This window comes from Salvelinus fontinalis, chromosome 18 (assembly GCF_029448725.1).
Source record: "Salvelinus fontinalis isolate EN_2023a chromosome 18, ASM2944872v1, whole genome shotgun sequence".
Classification (NCBI taxonomy): Eukaryota; Metazoa; Chordata; class Actinopteri; order Salmoniformes; family Salmonidae; genus Salvelinus; species Salvelinus fontinalis.
Genome location: NC_074682.1, coordinates 56,921,975 through 56,938,581, shown reverse-complemented (window position 1 = coordinate 56,938,581; position 16,607 = coordinate 56,921,975). Strand labels below are relative to the sequence as shown.

At 44.9% G+C, this 16,607-nt stretch overlaps 1 protein-coding gene across 1 annotated transcript in view; it reads left to right on the top strand.

Annotated features, from left to right (window-relative positions):
• The window catches only part of LOC129815776 (E3 ubiquitin-protein ligase RNF123), a 289,130-nt gene that overhangs the window by 100,366 nt on the left and 172,157 nt on the right, over positions 1-16,607 (top strand). The window contains exons 31-32 of the mRNA XM_055869888.1: positions 9,300-9,439; positions 13,858-14,046. Of these exons, the coding sequence (XP_055725863.1) occupies positions 9,300-9,439; positions 13,858-14,046 (329 nt within the window). The remainder of the gene's footprint in view (positions 1-9,299; positions 9,440-13,857; positions 14,047-16,607) is intronic.

The window sequence follows — 16,607 nt, the reverse complement described above, 5'->3', positions numbered from 1 at the left end:
GGTGGTGGAGGGGGGGGGGTCTCCCCCTTTTCAGCTAGTTTTTCTCTTTCTTGTACAATCTGTCCATCTTCGTTTTTTTTTTTTCTTGTCTTCTGTTATTCATGCTAATATTGTTTTTGTTTCATCTGACTCATTTGCATGGCTTACAGGAGATTTATCCATTGCTAGTTTCCAAAGTAAGTTTGTTCCTTTTTGTTTTACCATCACTAAGTTATGGGTTTATTTTGCTTATTAGTGATCCCCTCAACCCTAGCCGGAAGCAGTTCCCATTGTATTCCATCCAATTGTGTTTTTTAGATTATCTAGAGATTGTAGTTGGTCCCATATCCCTGTATTTGATCCTGTTAGTATCCCCGTGCACTGCTCCTTCACTGTGTGTACGTGTGTTCCTTCAGTCGCAGACCTGCCTGTGTTTGTGTATGCCTTTTTGTCTGTTATCCTAATGAGTCTCTGGTAGTCTATCGGTTTCCACAATAAAGACTTGTGTTTCTTGAGTCTAAGTATGAGAGGACAAACAGCCACAGTACAGACAACGTTGAACAAAAAACACGATCACTAGAATGTCAGTTAATTAGCCTAATATAATGAGTAGTACAGATCAACACTTCATGTTGTCTTTTGTGCTCCTGTCTGGCCGTTAGCCTAATGAGTAGAACGGGAAAAATGACAAAAATAAAGAACATGAATTTTAAAATACAAAAGCACCAGAGTAATGGATCCTGAGAGAGAGAGGGAGGACAAAGGGGAAAATACGAAAATCTACCGTCTACATCTTGTTTTGAAGTGACTAGCTACCCGGCCACTCGATTTGCATATCGCCTAACTTATAATTTATTTTAATTGGGAATTACTGACGCTTTCCCGAGCCGTATGTGACAAGGCCCCAGAGCGAGAGAGACTTGAACTGAGTACCAAATGTTCCACTATTCCCTATAGGGTGTGATTTGGGACACAGCTTAATGACGAGGCTTGGGGTTGATAGGCCCCTGTGAAACAATCTGTTGGTATTTGTTTCATTAGTCTGTTGTTGATATCGTCCCAAAATGTTTTGCATGTCAGAAATCAAGTTTTCAAGATGTATGCCCTTATGTATAGAATACAGAGAGCCCTCGCAACATTGACTCTGGAAAATGACAGCCACTACTGCCGCTTTTATACAGGATATGACCTCATCCTCCCTGTCCCCATTTGTATGTACAGTCTACCATTCTGATCATCTTCTGCTCATCTATCACTCCAGTGTTTAATTGCTAAATTGTAATTATTTCGCCACTACGGCCCATTTATTGCCGTACCTCCCTTATCTTTACCTCATTTGCTCACACTGTATATAGACTTTTTCTATTGTGTTATTGACTGTATGTTTGTTTATTCAATGTGTAACTCTGTGTTGTTGTTTGTGTCGCACTGCTTTGCTTTATCTTGGCCAGGTCACAGTTGTAAATGAGAACTTGTTCTCAACTAGTCAACCTGGTTAAATAAAGGTGAAATAAATAAATCGAACCCTCTGGCTGTGGAGGAAACATCATGTATCTGTGGCTGTATGGCTTTGGAGGAAAACATTATGTATCTATGGCTGTGGAGGGAAACATGATGTATCTGTGGCTGTATGGCTGTGGAGGAAAACATTATGTATCTGTGGCTGTGGAGGGAAACATTATGTATCTGTGGCTGTGGAGGAAAACATTATGTATCTATGGCTGTGGAGGGAAACATCATGTATCTGTGGCTGTATGGCTGTGGAGGAAAACATTATGTATCTATGGCTGTATGGCTGTGGAGGAAAACATTATGTATCTGTGGCTGTGGAGGGAAACATGATGTATCTGTGTGGATGACAGTGATAGGTGAAGGGAAACATCATGTATCTGTGGCTGTATGGCTGTGGAGGAAAACATTATGTATCTGTGGCTGTGGAGGAAAACATTATGTATCTGTGGCTGTGGAGGGAAACATCATGTATCTGTGGCTGTGGAGGAAAACATTATGTATCTGTGGCTGTGGAGGGAAACATCATGTATCTGTGGCTGTGGAGGGAAACATCATGTATCTGTGGCTGTATGGCTGTGGAGGGAAACATCATGTATCTGTGGCTGTGGAGGAAAACATCATGTATCTGTGGCTGTGGAGGAAAACATTATGTATCTGTGGCTGTGGAGGGAAACATTATGTATCTGTGGCTGTGGAGGGAAACATGTATCTGTGGCTGTGGAGGGAAACATCATGTATCTGTGGCTGTGGAGGAAAACATCATGTATCTGTGGCTGTGGAGGAAAACATCATGTATCTGTGGCTGTATGGCTGTGGAGGGAAACATCATGTATCTGTGACTGTGGAGGAAAGCATCATGTATCTGTGGCTGTGGAGGGAAACATTATGTATCTGTGGCTGTGGAGGAAAACATCATGTATCTGTGGCTGTGGAGGGAAACATCATGTATCTGTGGCTGTGGAGGGAAACATCATGTATCTGTGGCTGTGGAGGAAAACATCATGTATCTGTGGCTGTGGAGGGAAACATCATGTATCTGTGGCTGTGGAGGAAAACATTATGTATCTGTGGCTGTGGAGGAAAACATCATGTATCTGTGGCTGTGGAGGAAAACATCATGTATCTGTGGCTGTGGAGGGAAACATCATGTATCTGTGGCTGTGGAGGAAAACATCATGTATCTGTGGCTGTGGAGGGAAACATCATGTATCTGTGGCTGTGGAGGGAAACATCATGTATCTGTGGCTGTATGGCTGTGGAGGGAAACATCATGTATCTGTGGCTGTGGAGGGAAACATCATGTATCTGTGGCTGTGGAGGGAAACATCATGTATCTGTGGCTGTGGAGGGAAACATCATGTATCTGTGGCTGTGGAGGGAAACATTATGTATCTGTGGCTGTGGAGGAAAACATTATGTATCTATGGCTGTGGAGGGAAACATCATGTATCTGTGGCTGTGGAGGGAAACATCATGTATCTGTGGCTGTATGCCTGTAGAGGGAAACATTATGTATCTGTGTGGATGACATTGATAGGTGAAGGGAAACATCATGTATCTGTGGCTGTATGGCTGTGGAGGGAAACATTATGTATCTGTGTGGATGACAGTGATGCGTGGATGGAAACATCATGTATCTGTGGCTGTGGAGGGAAACATCATGTATCTGTGTGCATGACAGTGATGCGTGGAGGGAAACCTCTGTGTGCATGACAGTGATGGGTGGAGGGAAACATCATGTATCTGTGTTAGAGGTCGACCGATTATGATTTTTCAACGCCGATACCGATTAATCTGACAATAATTGTTTATTTTTTTTGTAATAATGACAATTACAACAATACTGAATGAACACTTATTTTAACTTAATATAATACATCAATAAAATCAATTTAGCCTCAAATAAATAATGAAACATGTTCAATTTGGTTTAAATAATGCAAAAACAAAGTGTTGGAGAAGAAAGTAAAAGTGCAATATGTGCCATGTAAGAAGGCTAACGTTTAAGTTCCTTGCTCAGAACATGAGAACATATGAAAGCTGGTGCTTCCTTTTAACATGAGTCTTCAATATTCCCAGGTAAGAAATTTTATGTTGTAGTTTTTATAGGAATTATAGGACTATTTCTCTCTCTACCATTTGTATTTCATTAACCTTTGACTATTGGATGTTCTTATAGGCACTTTAGTATTGCCAGTGTAACACTATAGCTTCCGTCCCTCTCCTAGCTCCTACCTGGGCTCGAACCAGGAACACAACGACAACAGCCACCCTCGAAGCAGCGTTACCCATGCAGAGCAAGGGGAATAACTACTCCAAGTCTCAGAGCGAGTGACGTTTGAAACGTTATTAGCGGATACCCCGCTAACCAGCTAGCCATTTCACATCGGTTACACCAGCCTAATCTCGGGAGTTGATAGGCTTGAAGTCATAAACAGCGCAATGCTTGAAGCATTGCGAAGAGCTCCTTTCAAAACGCACTACCATTTCTCTATCAAATCATAGACTTAGTTATAACATAATAACACACAGAAATACGAGCCTTTGGTCATTAATATAGTCGAATCCGGAAATCATCTCAAACAAAACATTTATTCTTTCGGTGAAATACGGAACCGTTTTGTATTTTATCTAACGGGTGGCATCCATAAGTCTAAATATTCCTGTTACATTGCACAACCTTCAATGTTATGTCATAATTACGTAAAATTCTGACAAATCAGACGGCCCAAACTGTTGCATATACCCTGACTCTACGTGCAATGAACGCAAGAGAAGTGACACAATTTCACCTGGTTAATATTGCCTGCTAACCTGAATTTCTTTTAGCAAAATATGCAGGTTTAAAAATATATACTTCTGTCTATTGATTTTAAGAAAGGCATTGATGTTTATGGTTAGGTACACATTGGAGCAAAGATACGCATCGATTATGTGCAACGCAGGACACGCTAGATAAACTAGTAATATCATCAACCATGTGTAGTTAACTAGTGATTATGATTGATTGTTTATTATGAGATAAGTTTAATGCTAGCTAGCAACTTACCTTGGCTTCTTACTGCATTTGCGTAACAGGCAGGCTCCTCGTGGAGTGCAATGTAAGGCAGGTGGTTAGAGCGTTGGACTAGTTAACTGTAAGGTTGCAAGATCGAATCCCTGAGCTGACAAGGGAAAAATCTGTCGTTCTGCCCCTGAACGAGGCAGTTAACCCACCGTTCCTAGGCCGTCATTGAAAATAGGAATGTGTTCTTAACTGACTTGCCTCGTTAAATAAAGGTGTAACAAAAAAAAAAAGATCGGTGTCCAAAAATACCGATTTCCGATTGTTATGATAACTTGATATTGGCCCTAATTAATCGGCCATTCCGATTAATCGGTCGACCCTGTGTGGATGACAGTGATGGGTGGACTGGAGGAGGTGTGAAGTCAACGTTTGTAATGAGAGAGGAAAGGAGAGATTGGGCAGGGTAATATAACATACTGTCTATCCATCAATCCCTTACCCAATCTCCCTAGACAGTCCCTGGGTGGGTGAAGAGAGGAGGGAGGAGGGGGGAGACATCAGGAAGAATAATAGAACATTACACTCCATCAGCTCTGTCTGTCCTATAACTCTCCCTGCTGCCCAGTATATCCCCTTCACGCTGCTGTCCTCTGTCTGTCCTATAACTCTCCCTGCTGCCCAGTATATCCCCTTCACGTTGCTGTCCTCTGTCTGTCCTATAACTCTCCCCTGCTGTCCCCTTCATGCTGCTGTCCTCTGTCTGTCCTATAACTCTCCCCCGCTGCCCAGTACGCCCCCTTCACGCTGCTGTCCTCTGTCTGTCTGTCTGTCCTATAACTCTCCCCTGCTGCCCAGTACATCCCCTTCACACTGCTGTCCTCTGTCTGTCCTATAACTCTCCCTGCTGCCCAGTACGTCCCCTTCACGCTGCTGTCCTCTGTCTGTCCTATAACTCTCCCCTGCTGCCCAGTACATCCCCTTCACACTGCTGTCCTCTGTCTGTCCTATAACTCTCCCTGCTGCCCAGTACGTCCCCTTCACGCTGCTGTCCTCTGTCTGTCCTATAACTCTCCCTGCTGCCCAGTACGTCCCCTTCACGTTGCTGTCCTCTGTCTGTCCTATAACTCTCCCCTGCTGTCCCCTTCATGCTGCTTTCCTCTGTCTGTCCTATAACTCTCCCCTGCTGCCCAGTACATCCCCTTCACACTGCTGTCCTCTGTCTGTCCTATAACTCTCCCTGCTGCCCAGTACGTCCCCTTCACGCTGCTGTCCTCTGTCTGTCCTATAACTCTCCCTGCTGCCCAGTACATCCCCTTCACGCTGCTGTCCTCTGTCTGTCCTATAACTCTCCCCTGCTGCCCAGTATATCCCCTTCACGCTGCTGTCCTCTGTCTGTCCTATAACTCTCCCCTGCTGCCCAGTACATCCCCTAGCTAGTCTCTGTAGGCCAGTGGGCTCAGTGTGCAGCCACACAGCGTACAGAATATTATTGTGTGAAGTTAATTAAATCTAAAGGTTATCTCTCCTTAAAGAGCGACAACACTGTCCTGCTCAATGATTGGTTGGTACGCTTGACGAGGTTTATTGATAATCCCTTGTCCTCCAAGAGCGACGTTACAATGCTGTTGTCATGTGGGATGTGGATTTTTCTCTCTGTCACTCTCTCCCTCTGTGTGATGAGGTGTTACATTTACAGCCTATCCTCCACAGTGCAGGGATGGAGGGGGTGAGAGGTCCTCTACAGTGCAGGGATGGAGGGGGTGAGAGGTCCTCTACAGTGCAGGGATGGAGGGGGTGAGAGGTCCTCTACAGTGCAGGGATGGAGGGGGTGAGAGGTCCTCTACAGTGCAGGGATGGAGGGGGTGAGAGGTCCTCTACAGTGCAGGGATGGAGGGGATGAGAGGTCCTCTACAGTGCGGGGATGAAGGGGATGAGGTCCCTCCCTCCTTTCTTTCATCCTCTGAGGAGCACAATACCCTGGAGATGGCTGTAGTAATTGATGATAGCTCTAGTACTGTGTGGATGAGGAGATGGCTGCAGTAATTGATGATAGCTCTAGTACTGTGTGGATGAGGAGATGGCTGCAGTAATTGATGATAGCTCTAGTACTGTGGATGAGGAGATGGCTGCAGTAATTGATGATAGCTCTAGTACTGTGGATGAGGAGATGGCTGCAGTAATTGATGATAGCTCTAGTACTGTGTGGATGAGGAGATGGCTGCAGTAATTGATGATAGCTCTAGTACTGTGTGGATGAGGAGATGGCTGCAGTAATTGATGATAGCTCTAGTACTGTGGATGAGGAGATGGCTGCAGTAATTGATGATAGCTCTAGTACTGTGGATGAGGAGATGGCTGCAGTAATTGATGATAGCTCTAGTACTGTGTGGATGAGGAGATGGCTGCAGTAATTGATGATAGCTCTAGTACTGTGGATGAGGAGATGGCTGCAGTAATTGATGATAGCTCTAGTACTGTGTGGATGAGGAGATGGCTGCAGTAATTGATGATAGCTCTAGTACTGTGTGGATGAGGAGATGGCTGCAGTAATTGATGATAGCTCTAGTACTGTGGATGAGGAGATGGCTGCAGTAATTGATGATAGCTCTAGTACTGTGGATGAGGAGATGGCTGCAGTAATTGATGATAGCTCTAGTACTGTGGATGAGGAGATGGCTGCAGTAATTGATGATAGCTCTAGTACTGTGGATGAGGAGATGGCTGCAGTAATTGATGATAGCTCTAGTACTGTGTGGATGAGGAGATGGCTGCAGTAATTGATGATAGCTCTAGTACTGTGTGGATGAGGAGATGGCTGCAGTAATTGATGATAGCTCTAGTACTGTGGATGAGGAGATGGCTGCAGTAATTGATGATAGCTCTAGTACTGTGGATGAGGAGATGGCTGCAGTAATTGATGATAGCTCTAGTACTGTGTGGATGAGGAGATGGCTGCAGTAATTGATGATAGCTCTAGTACTGTGTGGATGAGGAGATGGCTGCAGTAATTGATGATAGCTCTAGTACTGTGGATGAGGAGATGGCTGCAGTAATTGATGATAGCTCTAGTACTGTGGATGAGGAGATGGATGAATGGATGTTGTCTCAAAAACCTGCTTCTGAGCACATAGCCGAAATACAAATGCTATTTGTTTTCTTTCATACTTGTACCACCAGACATCTAGCGAGCATGTTACTTTGGATTTGTCGCCCGGTAATTGTAATGGAAGAGCATTCGGGCACGTCCTGCCTCAGCCTCGGACTCGTCCTGCCTCAGCCTCGGGCACGTCCTGCTTTAGCCTCGGGCACGTCCTGCTTCAGCCTCGGGCACGTCCTGCTTCAGCCTTCGGGCCCGTCCTGCTTCAGCCTTCGGGCCCGTCCTGCTTCAGCCTTCGGGCCCGTCCTGCTTCAGCCTTCGGGCCCGTCCTGCTTCAGCCTCGGGCCCGTCCTGCTTCAGCCTCGGGCTCGTCCTGCTTCAGCCTCGGACCCGTCCTGCTTCAGCCTCGGGCACGTCCTGCTTCAGCCGCTGGCACGTCCTGCTTCAGCCTCGGGCACGTCCTGCTTCAGCCGCTGGCACGTCCTGCCTCAGCCGCTGGCACGTCCTGCCTCAGCCGCTGGCACGTCCTGCTTCAGCCGCTGGCACGTCCTGCTTCAGCCGCTGGCACGTCCTGCTTCAGCCGCTGGCACGTCCTGCCTCAGCCGCTGGCACGTCCTGCCTCAGCCGCTGGCACGTCCTGCCTCAGCCGCTGGCACGTCCTGCCTCAGCCGCTGGCACGTCCTGCCTCAGCCGCTGGCACGTCCTGCCTCAGCCGCTGGCACGTCCTGCCTCAGCCGCGGGCACGTCCTGCCTCAGCCGCGGGCACGTCCTGCCTCAGCCGCTGGCACGTCCTGCCTCAGCCGCTGGCACGTCCTGCCTCAGCCGCTGGCACGTCCTGCCTCAGCCGCTGGCACGTCCTGCCTCAGCCGCTGGCACGTCCTGCCTCAGCCGCTGGCACGTCCTGCCTCAGCCGCTGGCACGTCCTGCCTCAGCCGCTGGCACGTCCTGCCTCAGCCGCTGGCACGTCCTGCCTCAGCCGCTGGCACGTCCTGCCTCAGCCGCTGGCACGTCCTGCCTCAGCCGCTGGCACGTCCTGCTTCAGCCTCGGGCCCGTCCTGCTTCAGCCTCGGACACGTCCTGCTTCAGCCTCGGTCACGCCCTGCTTCAGCCTCGGTCACGTCCTGCTTCAGCCTCGGTCACGTCCTGCTTCAGCCTCGGTCACGTCCTGCTTCAGCCTCGGGCACGTCCTGCTTCAGCCTCGGGCACGTCCTGCTTCAGCCTCGGGCACGTCCTGCTTCAGCCTCGGGCACGTCCTGCTTCAGCCTCGGGCCCGTCCTGCTTCAGCCTCGGGCCCGTCCTGCTTCACCCATTGTGGTCCAGTGCATCTCTTTATCCAATCTGAATAGAACGTGTCATGATGTAAAATCTGTTATGGTTAGTATGTCATTAGTATCATGCTGGGATATGTGTGTCTTTGATCAGTCTGTATAGAGTCATATCAACCCCACTCTGCACAGCGTCATGCTATTAGTTACAGTCAGGGCTGTATAATGTGCTGCTGGGACTTGTGAATAAAACTGATTAAAACAGAGAAGACAAACACTTATTTTTTATCTATTTCTTTAGTTTCAAAACGTTTTGCCATGGTGTTCCGTACCAAAGGGTCTTTGGCCCAACTGAACGTGGTCCTGCTGTGAAACCTGCAGTGTTCTCTCCTCTAATTGGTTGTGTGACAGTATTCTCCTCTCTGATTGGTCGTTACAGAGCCGTGCCCGTCCCTCCTGCTGCAGAGACACATGGCGGAGCTGCTCTCTCTGGATAAAGACATGGCCGCCTCCTTCCTCAATTCTGTTCTCAACCAGCTCAACTGGGCCTTTTCAGAGTTTATAGGCATGATCCAGGAGGTAAGCATAGAAATCGACATCACTCCCTGCTAGGGCTGACCCCAATTAGAATTAGTCAACTGGTCGATAGGCTTTTGGTCGACCAAGCTTTTTTTTAGTCAAATATATTACTTTTTAATGGCACACGAGACACCTGTCTGAATCGAGCCCATCTCAGTGAACTAATCATCTCAGTGAACTAACCATCTCAGTGAACTAATCATCTGTGAACTAATCATCTCTGTGAACTAATCCATTGCGGAGGCCGTGTGGAGGACACAGTCTAAGAAGGAGAGTGTGGTTAAAATGCACAATGCGAATCTCTCCTGCCAATTTGTTCACATTCAATGTTTAATAACTTCATTGTTTACATTGATTGTTAGTGTCTATCAATTCCCCGTTACATGCATCACCAGTAGTAGCCTACATTTACTGTTAATTCCTATAATTTCTCATCTACAATGTTTGTCATGTTATGATCATTTCTGTTAATGCATTCAATATATTATTATTATTATTATTATTATTATTATTACAGTCTTTTACTGTTTTCCTTGTCTGAATGGGCACTTTTGGAAGAGCGGGCAACCTATGCTACACAAGTTTTATTTCCTTCTATTTACGAGTTTCGTCAATTTAGTCACTGTCTTTTTGTTTGGAGAGCTTCTGTCAATGTTGAGTAAGGATGCGCACGCATAGAAGTAGTCCTATTGGCTACCTGGCCTGATTACACATAGAAGTAGGCCTATTGGCTACCTGGCCTGATTACGCATAGAAGTAGTCCTATTGGCTACCTGGCCTGATTACACATAGAAGTAGGCCTATTGGCTACCTGGCCTGATTACGCATAGAAGTAGGCCTATTGGCTACCTGGCCTGATTACGCATAGAAGTAGGCCTATTGGCTACCTGGCCTGATTACGCATAGAAGTAGGCCTATTGGCTACCTGGCCTGATTACGCATAGAAGTAGGCCTATTGGCTACCTGGCCTGATTACGCATAGAAGTTGGTCTATTGGCTACCTGGCCTGATTACGCATAGAAGTAGGCCTATTGGCTACCTGGCCTGATTACGCATAGAAGTAGGCCTATTGGCTACCTGGCCTGATTACACATAGAAGTAGGCCTATTGGCTACCTGGCCTGATTACGCATAGAAGTAGTCCTATTGGCTACCTGGCCTGATTACACATAGAAGTAGCACTATTGGCTACCTGGCCTGATTACGCATAGAAGTAGGCCTATTGGCTACCTGGCCTGATTACGCATAGAAGTAGGCCTATTGGCTACCTGGCCTGATTATGCATAGAAGTAGGCCTATTGGCTACCTAGCCTGATTACGCATAGAAGTAGGCCTATTGGCTACCTGGCCTGATTACGCATAGAAGTTGGTCTATTGGCTACCTGGCCTGATTACGCATAGAAGTAGGCCTATTGGCTACCAGGCCTGATTACGCATAGAAGTAGATCTATTGGCTACCTGGCCTGATTATGCATAGAAGTAGGCCTATTGGCTACCTGGCCTGATTACGCATAGAAGTAGGCCTATTGGCTACCTGGCCTGATTATGCATAGAAGTAGGCCTATTGGCTACCTGGCCTGATTACGCATAGACGTAGGCCAATTGGCTACCTGGCCTGATTACGCATAGAAGTAGGTCTATTGGCTACCTGGCCTGATTACGCATAGAAGTAGGCCAATTGGCTACCTGGCCTGATTACGCATAGAAGTAGGCCTATTGGCTACCTGGCCTGATTACGCATAGACGTAGGCCAATTGGCTACCTGGCCTGATTACGCATAGACGTAGGCCTATTGGCTACCTAGCCTGATTATGCAATAGAAGTAGGCCTATTGGCTACCTGGCCTGATTACGCATAGAAGTAGGCCTATTGGCTACCTGGCCTGATTACGCATAGAAGTAGGCATATTGGCTACCTGGCCTAATTACGCATAGAAGTAGGCCAATTGGCTACCAAGCCTGATTACGCATAGAAGTAGGCCAATTGGCTACCAGGCCTGATTATGCATAGAAGTAGGCCAATTAGCTACCTGGCCTGATTATGCATAGAAGTAGGCATATACGCTACCTGGCCTGATTATGCATAGAAGTAGGCCTATTGGCTACCTGGCCTGATTACGCATAGAAGTAGGCCTATACGCTACCTGGCCTGATTATGCATAGAAGTAGGCCAATTGGCTACCAGACCTGATTATGCATAGAAGTAGGCCAATTGGCTACCAGGCCTGAGTATGCATAGAAGTAGGCCTATTGGCTACCTGGCCTGATTATGCATAGAAGTAGGCCTATTGGCTACCTGGCCTGATTATGCATAGAAGTAGGCCTATTGGCTACCTGGCCTGATTATGCATAGAAGTAGGCCTATTGGCTACCTGGCCTGATTACGCATAGAAGTAGGCCTATGGCTACCTGGCCTGATTACGCATAGAAGTAGGCCTATTGGCTACCTGGCCTGATTATTCATAGAAGTAGGCCAATTGGCTACCAGGCCTGATTATGCATAGAAGTAGGCCAGTTGGCTACCAGGCCTGATTATGCATAGAAGTAGGCCAGTTGGCTACCAGGCCTGATTATGCATAGAAGTAGGCCTATAAGCTACCTGGCCTGATTATGCATAGAAGTAGGCCAATTGGCTACCAGGCCTGATTATGCATAGAAGTAGGCCAATTAGCTACCTGGCCTGATTATGCATAGAAGTAGGCCTATAGGCTACCGGGCCTGATTATGCATGGAAATAGGCCTATTGGCTACCAGGCCTTTGTGCAGATGTAAGCATATAAATGTGCCCATCTGATAGTATTTCTGATTGACTGAACGCACCACCATTAATGACCTTTGGATCTTCTCCATATAATGTTTTCTTCACCTCAAACAGCAAGCAAACACAGTCTGTATTTTTACATCCATTGAGAATGACAATAGTTCCTCAATGTACTGTACCAGTCAAACATTTGGACACACCTACTCATTCAAAGGGTTTTTCTTTATTTTTACTATTTTCTACATTGTAGAATAATAGTAAAGACATCAAAACGATTAAATAAAACACATGGAATCATGTAGTAAACAAGAAAGTGTTAAACATATCAAAATATATTTGAGATTCTTCAAAGTAGCCACACTTTGCCTTGATAACAGCTTTGCACACGCTTGGCATTCTCTCAACCAGCTTCATGAGGTAGTTACTTGGAATGTTTTTCAATTCACATGTGTGCCTTGTTAATTTAATTTGTGGAAATTTTGGATAATCTTTTTTGGAAAATATTTCCAGCTCTCTCCCTTTTTTTTGATAACCACTTAGCGTGAAAGGGAAACATGTCATGCTCCGATCCAGTGGAAACGTCAAATAGGCCTACCTGATGACCTCTTATCCCTTGTGTAAAATAGCCTCCAGCTGTGTCTGTCCCGAGCTCACTGGCATGGAGAAACTCTGAGATCCCAGAGTATTTTATACAATGTTGCAAGTTTGCTAGAGCAAGCTTGGGCTGGACCCAAGTTGATAGTTTATACAGTGTTTGAAGTTTGTTGCAGACAGGCCATGCGTAGCTCCCAGTGTCTGGTATAAAGCAGACTGAACCAGGTTTTCCTCTAAGGTTTTGCCAGTGCTTAGCACCATTACGTTTCTTTTTTTTTATCCTGATAAACTCCCCAGTCCTAAACTAATACAAACATACCCATAACCTGATGCAGGCACCACTATGCTTGAAAATATGGAGAGTGGTACTCAGTAATATATTGGTTTTGCCCCAAACGTAACACTTTGTATTCAGGACAAAAAGTGAATTGCTTTGCCCCATTTTTTCCTTCTTCCAGTATTACTTTAGTGCCTTGTTTCAAACAGGATGCATGTTTTGGAATATTTTTAACATACGTAGTTCCAGTTTGACATTATGGTGTATTGTGTGTAGGCCATTAATTAAACATTTTAGCCATTTTAAATTCAGGCGGTAACACGTCAAAATGTGTGAATACTTTCTGAAGGCACTGTGCGTGTCTTTCCCTGTACGACGAGGTCCTGCAGGACACATTTAAAGGGATCGTGGCAAAAATGGCATTTGAAAGCAATGCATATATTATTTTGATAACACACACACACACACACTTATTACCTTGCGATCTTCCTTGACGTTTTCATGTAACTTCACAGTAGCTTTCAGTCTCTCCAAATCATAGGCCTAAATCCTTCTAATTTAAATCTCTTACCTGATTGGGCATATGATTACCATATATTTGTGTTTTATTTAGGTTTTTTTTTAGGCCAAAATCAAATAATTTGTACACATTGTTTCTGATACTCCCCAAGTGTTCTAAAATAGATAATCAAATAGCTAGATGGTAATAACAGACAATTTAATGTGTTAGGGTAGTAGATGTCATTGAGAAAGCCTGCTGTAAAGTACCTTATTTATCTCCCCTTCAGATTCAGCAGGCAGCTGAACGTCCTGAGCGTAACTTTGTGGACACAAGGCAGCTCAAGGTGTGCGCTACGTGTTTCGACCTTTCGGTCAGCCTGCTGCGGGTCCTAGAGATGACAGTCACCCTGGTCCCACAGATCTTCCTCGACTGGACACGCCCCTCCGCTGAACTGCTGCTCAGACGATTGGCTCAGGTGAGACGGCACAGGATTTAGTTTGTTGGTTAAGTGATTGGTTGGTTGAATGATTTTGCGGATTAACTGTTTGTTTGGGGTATTGTGATGTCATAAGAGGAAGTCGTCTCCGCAGCTCACAAGGTAAATATTTCACGATTTGAAAAGGAGGAGTTGAATGCAGACCAAGGCCACGTCCAGAAACGCTCCCTACCCTCTAACCCGTACACTTCACATACATCTGAAAGGACTTGGCCGTTGTCTCTACCGGCTGAATAAAGTACAGACCTGAGAACTTACTGGAATGAAATGACATGGAAAGAGAATGTTATGACATCATCCTATTATTCTCTGGTCCCGAACACAGAAGGCAGTGATTAAAAAATATATATATATATTATTTGTATTTTATTTCACCTTTATTTAACCAGGTAGGCCAGTTGAGAACAAGTTCTCATTTACAACTGAGACCTGGTCAAGATAAATCAAAGCAGTGCGACAAAAACAAACACCACAGAGTTACAAATAAACAAACGTCCAGTCAATAACACAATAGAAACATCTATGTACAGTGTGTGCAAATGTAGAAGAGTAGGGAGGTAAGGCAATAAATAGGCCCTAGAGGTGAAAATAATTACAATTTAGTATTAACACTGGAGTGATAGATGTGCAGATGATGATGTGCAATTAGAGATACTAGGGTGAAAAAGAGCAAGATGGTAAGTAATAATATGGGGATGAGGTAGTTGGGTGTGCTATTTACAGATGGGCTGTGTACAGGTACAGTGATCAGTAAGCTGCTCTGACAGCTGATGCTTAAGGTTAGAGAGGGAGGCTTCAGAGATTTTTGCAATTCACATTGGAAGTTAAGAGCTCCTGTAGCCTTGCTGAATTCATTAACCCCCCCCCCCCTATTGTCGATATCCGCGGCCCCGTGAAAATCAAATTAGCATAATACAAAAATCCCCATCAGAATCTGTCAGTTTAAGCTCGAGGGATGTTTTTCTTTTAAATTCAAGTCTCAGTCCACTGCATCCGTCTCTCACGCTTCTGCGTCTGCGTTGAAAAGTGGCTGAGCTAGAGTGATGTCTGTCAGACCATGAAAATCCTGAAAATCCGTCTTCTCACTAAATCGTCCGTACGGTTTGAGCTATACGTCAATATGACCCCTCTGTGGAAAGGTGAGTGTCTCCTCACCAACACGTACATGATGTTGGTTGTTCTGCTCGAGGAAAACAATTCATGGAAGTATATATGGAGGTAGTTAAGTGCCAAAAATAAGGTGTTAAATACATAAACGAAGCAACAACAAAAAATCCCTGATCGTTCTTCTAGCTCTCAGATATAGGACAGACACTTCAGAACAAACTTCCTTTAGATTTTATGGGGGGGGTAGTGAATATAGTGAATGTAGTGAATCTGTTATTCAATGTGTTTATATTGGCTAATAGCAGTAAGGACTGTCTCTTATTCAATGTGTTTCTATTGGCTATTAGCAGTAAGGACTGTCTGTTATTCAATGTTTTTCTATTGGCTAATAGCAGTAAGGACTATCTGTTATTCAATGTGTTTCTATTGGCTAATAGCAGTAAGGACTGTTTTTCAATGTGTTTTTATTGGCTAAGAGCATTAAGGACTGTTTTTCAATGTGTTTCTATTGGCTAATAGCAGTAAGGACTATCTGTTATTCAATGTGTTTCTATTGGCTAATAGCAGTAAGGACTCTCTGTTATTCAATGTGTTTCTATTGGCTAATAGCAGTAAGGACTCTCTGTTATTCAATGTGTTTCTATTGGCTAATAGCAGTAAGGACTGTCTGTTATTCAATGTATTTCTATTGGCTAAGAGCAGTAAGGACTATCTGTTATTCAATGTGTTTCTATTGGCTAATAGCAGTAAGGACTATCTGTTATTCAATGTATTTCTATTGGCTAATAGCAGTAAGGACTCTCTGTTATTCAATGTGTTTCTATTGGCTAATAGCAGTAAGGACTCTCTGTTATTCAATGTGTTTCTATTGGCTAAGAGCAGAAGGACCAAATTCAATGTTTCATCAAATAATGTTTTAATATTTTTTTGGATACTTCAAGGGGTATTAAAATTCTAAATCAAATAGCTAAATGATCCATGGTATGACCTTATTAAAACAATTCCATATGTCAGCTTAGACAGTAGAGGGTTACCTAGATAGTCGGGTAAACAAAAAAGTGGCAGAACGAGTTTATCGTCTGTGTTCTGCTGGATGTTTGCTGTTGCTCATCGTGTACACACACACACACACACACACACACACACACACACACACACACACACACACACACACACACACACACACACACACACACACACACACACAGGAGAGCAGATCATCAACGGAGACCCGTTCTGCTCTCTAATGAACGTTGACGGGTAATAGTGTTGAATTAATTAGGAAGTTTTCAGAGGAGCTTTTGAATTGTGCTGCTATCTTTTCATTATCACTCATCATCATCGGCTCTCTCCTTCAATGCCATGTTGTCTTCATTCAATACAAGGGATTTGTGTTCCTGTGTTTTCCAGTGTGTATGAGTGCAAGTCCCACG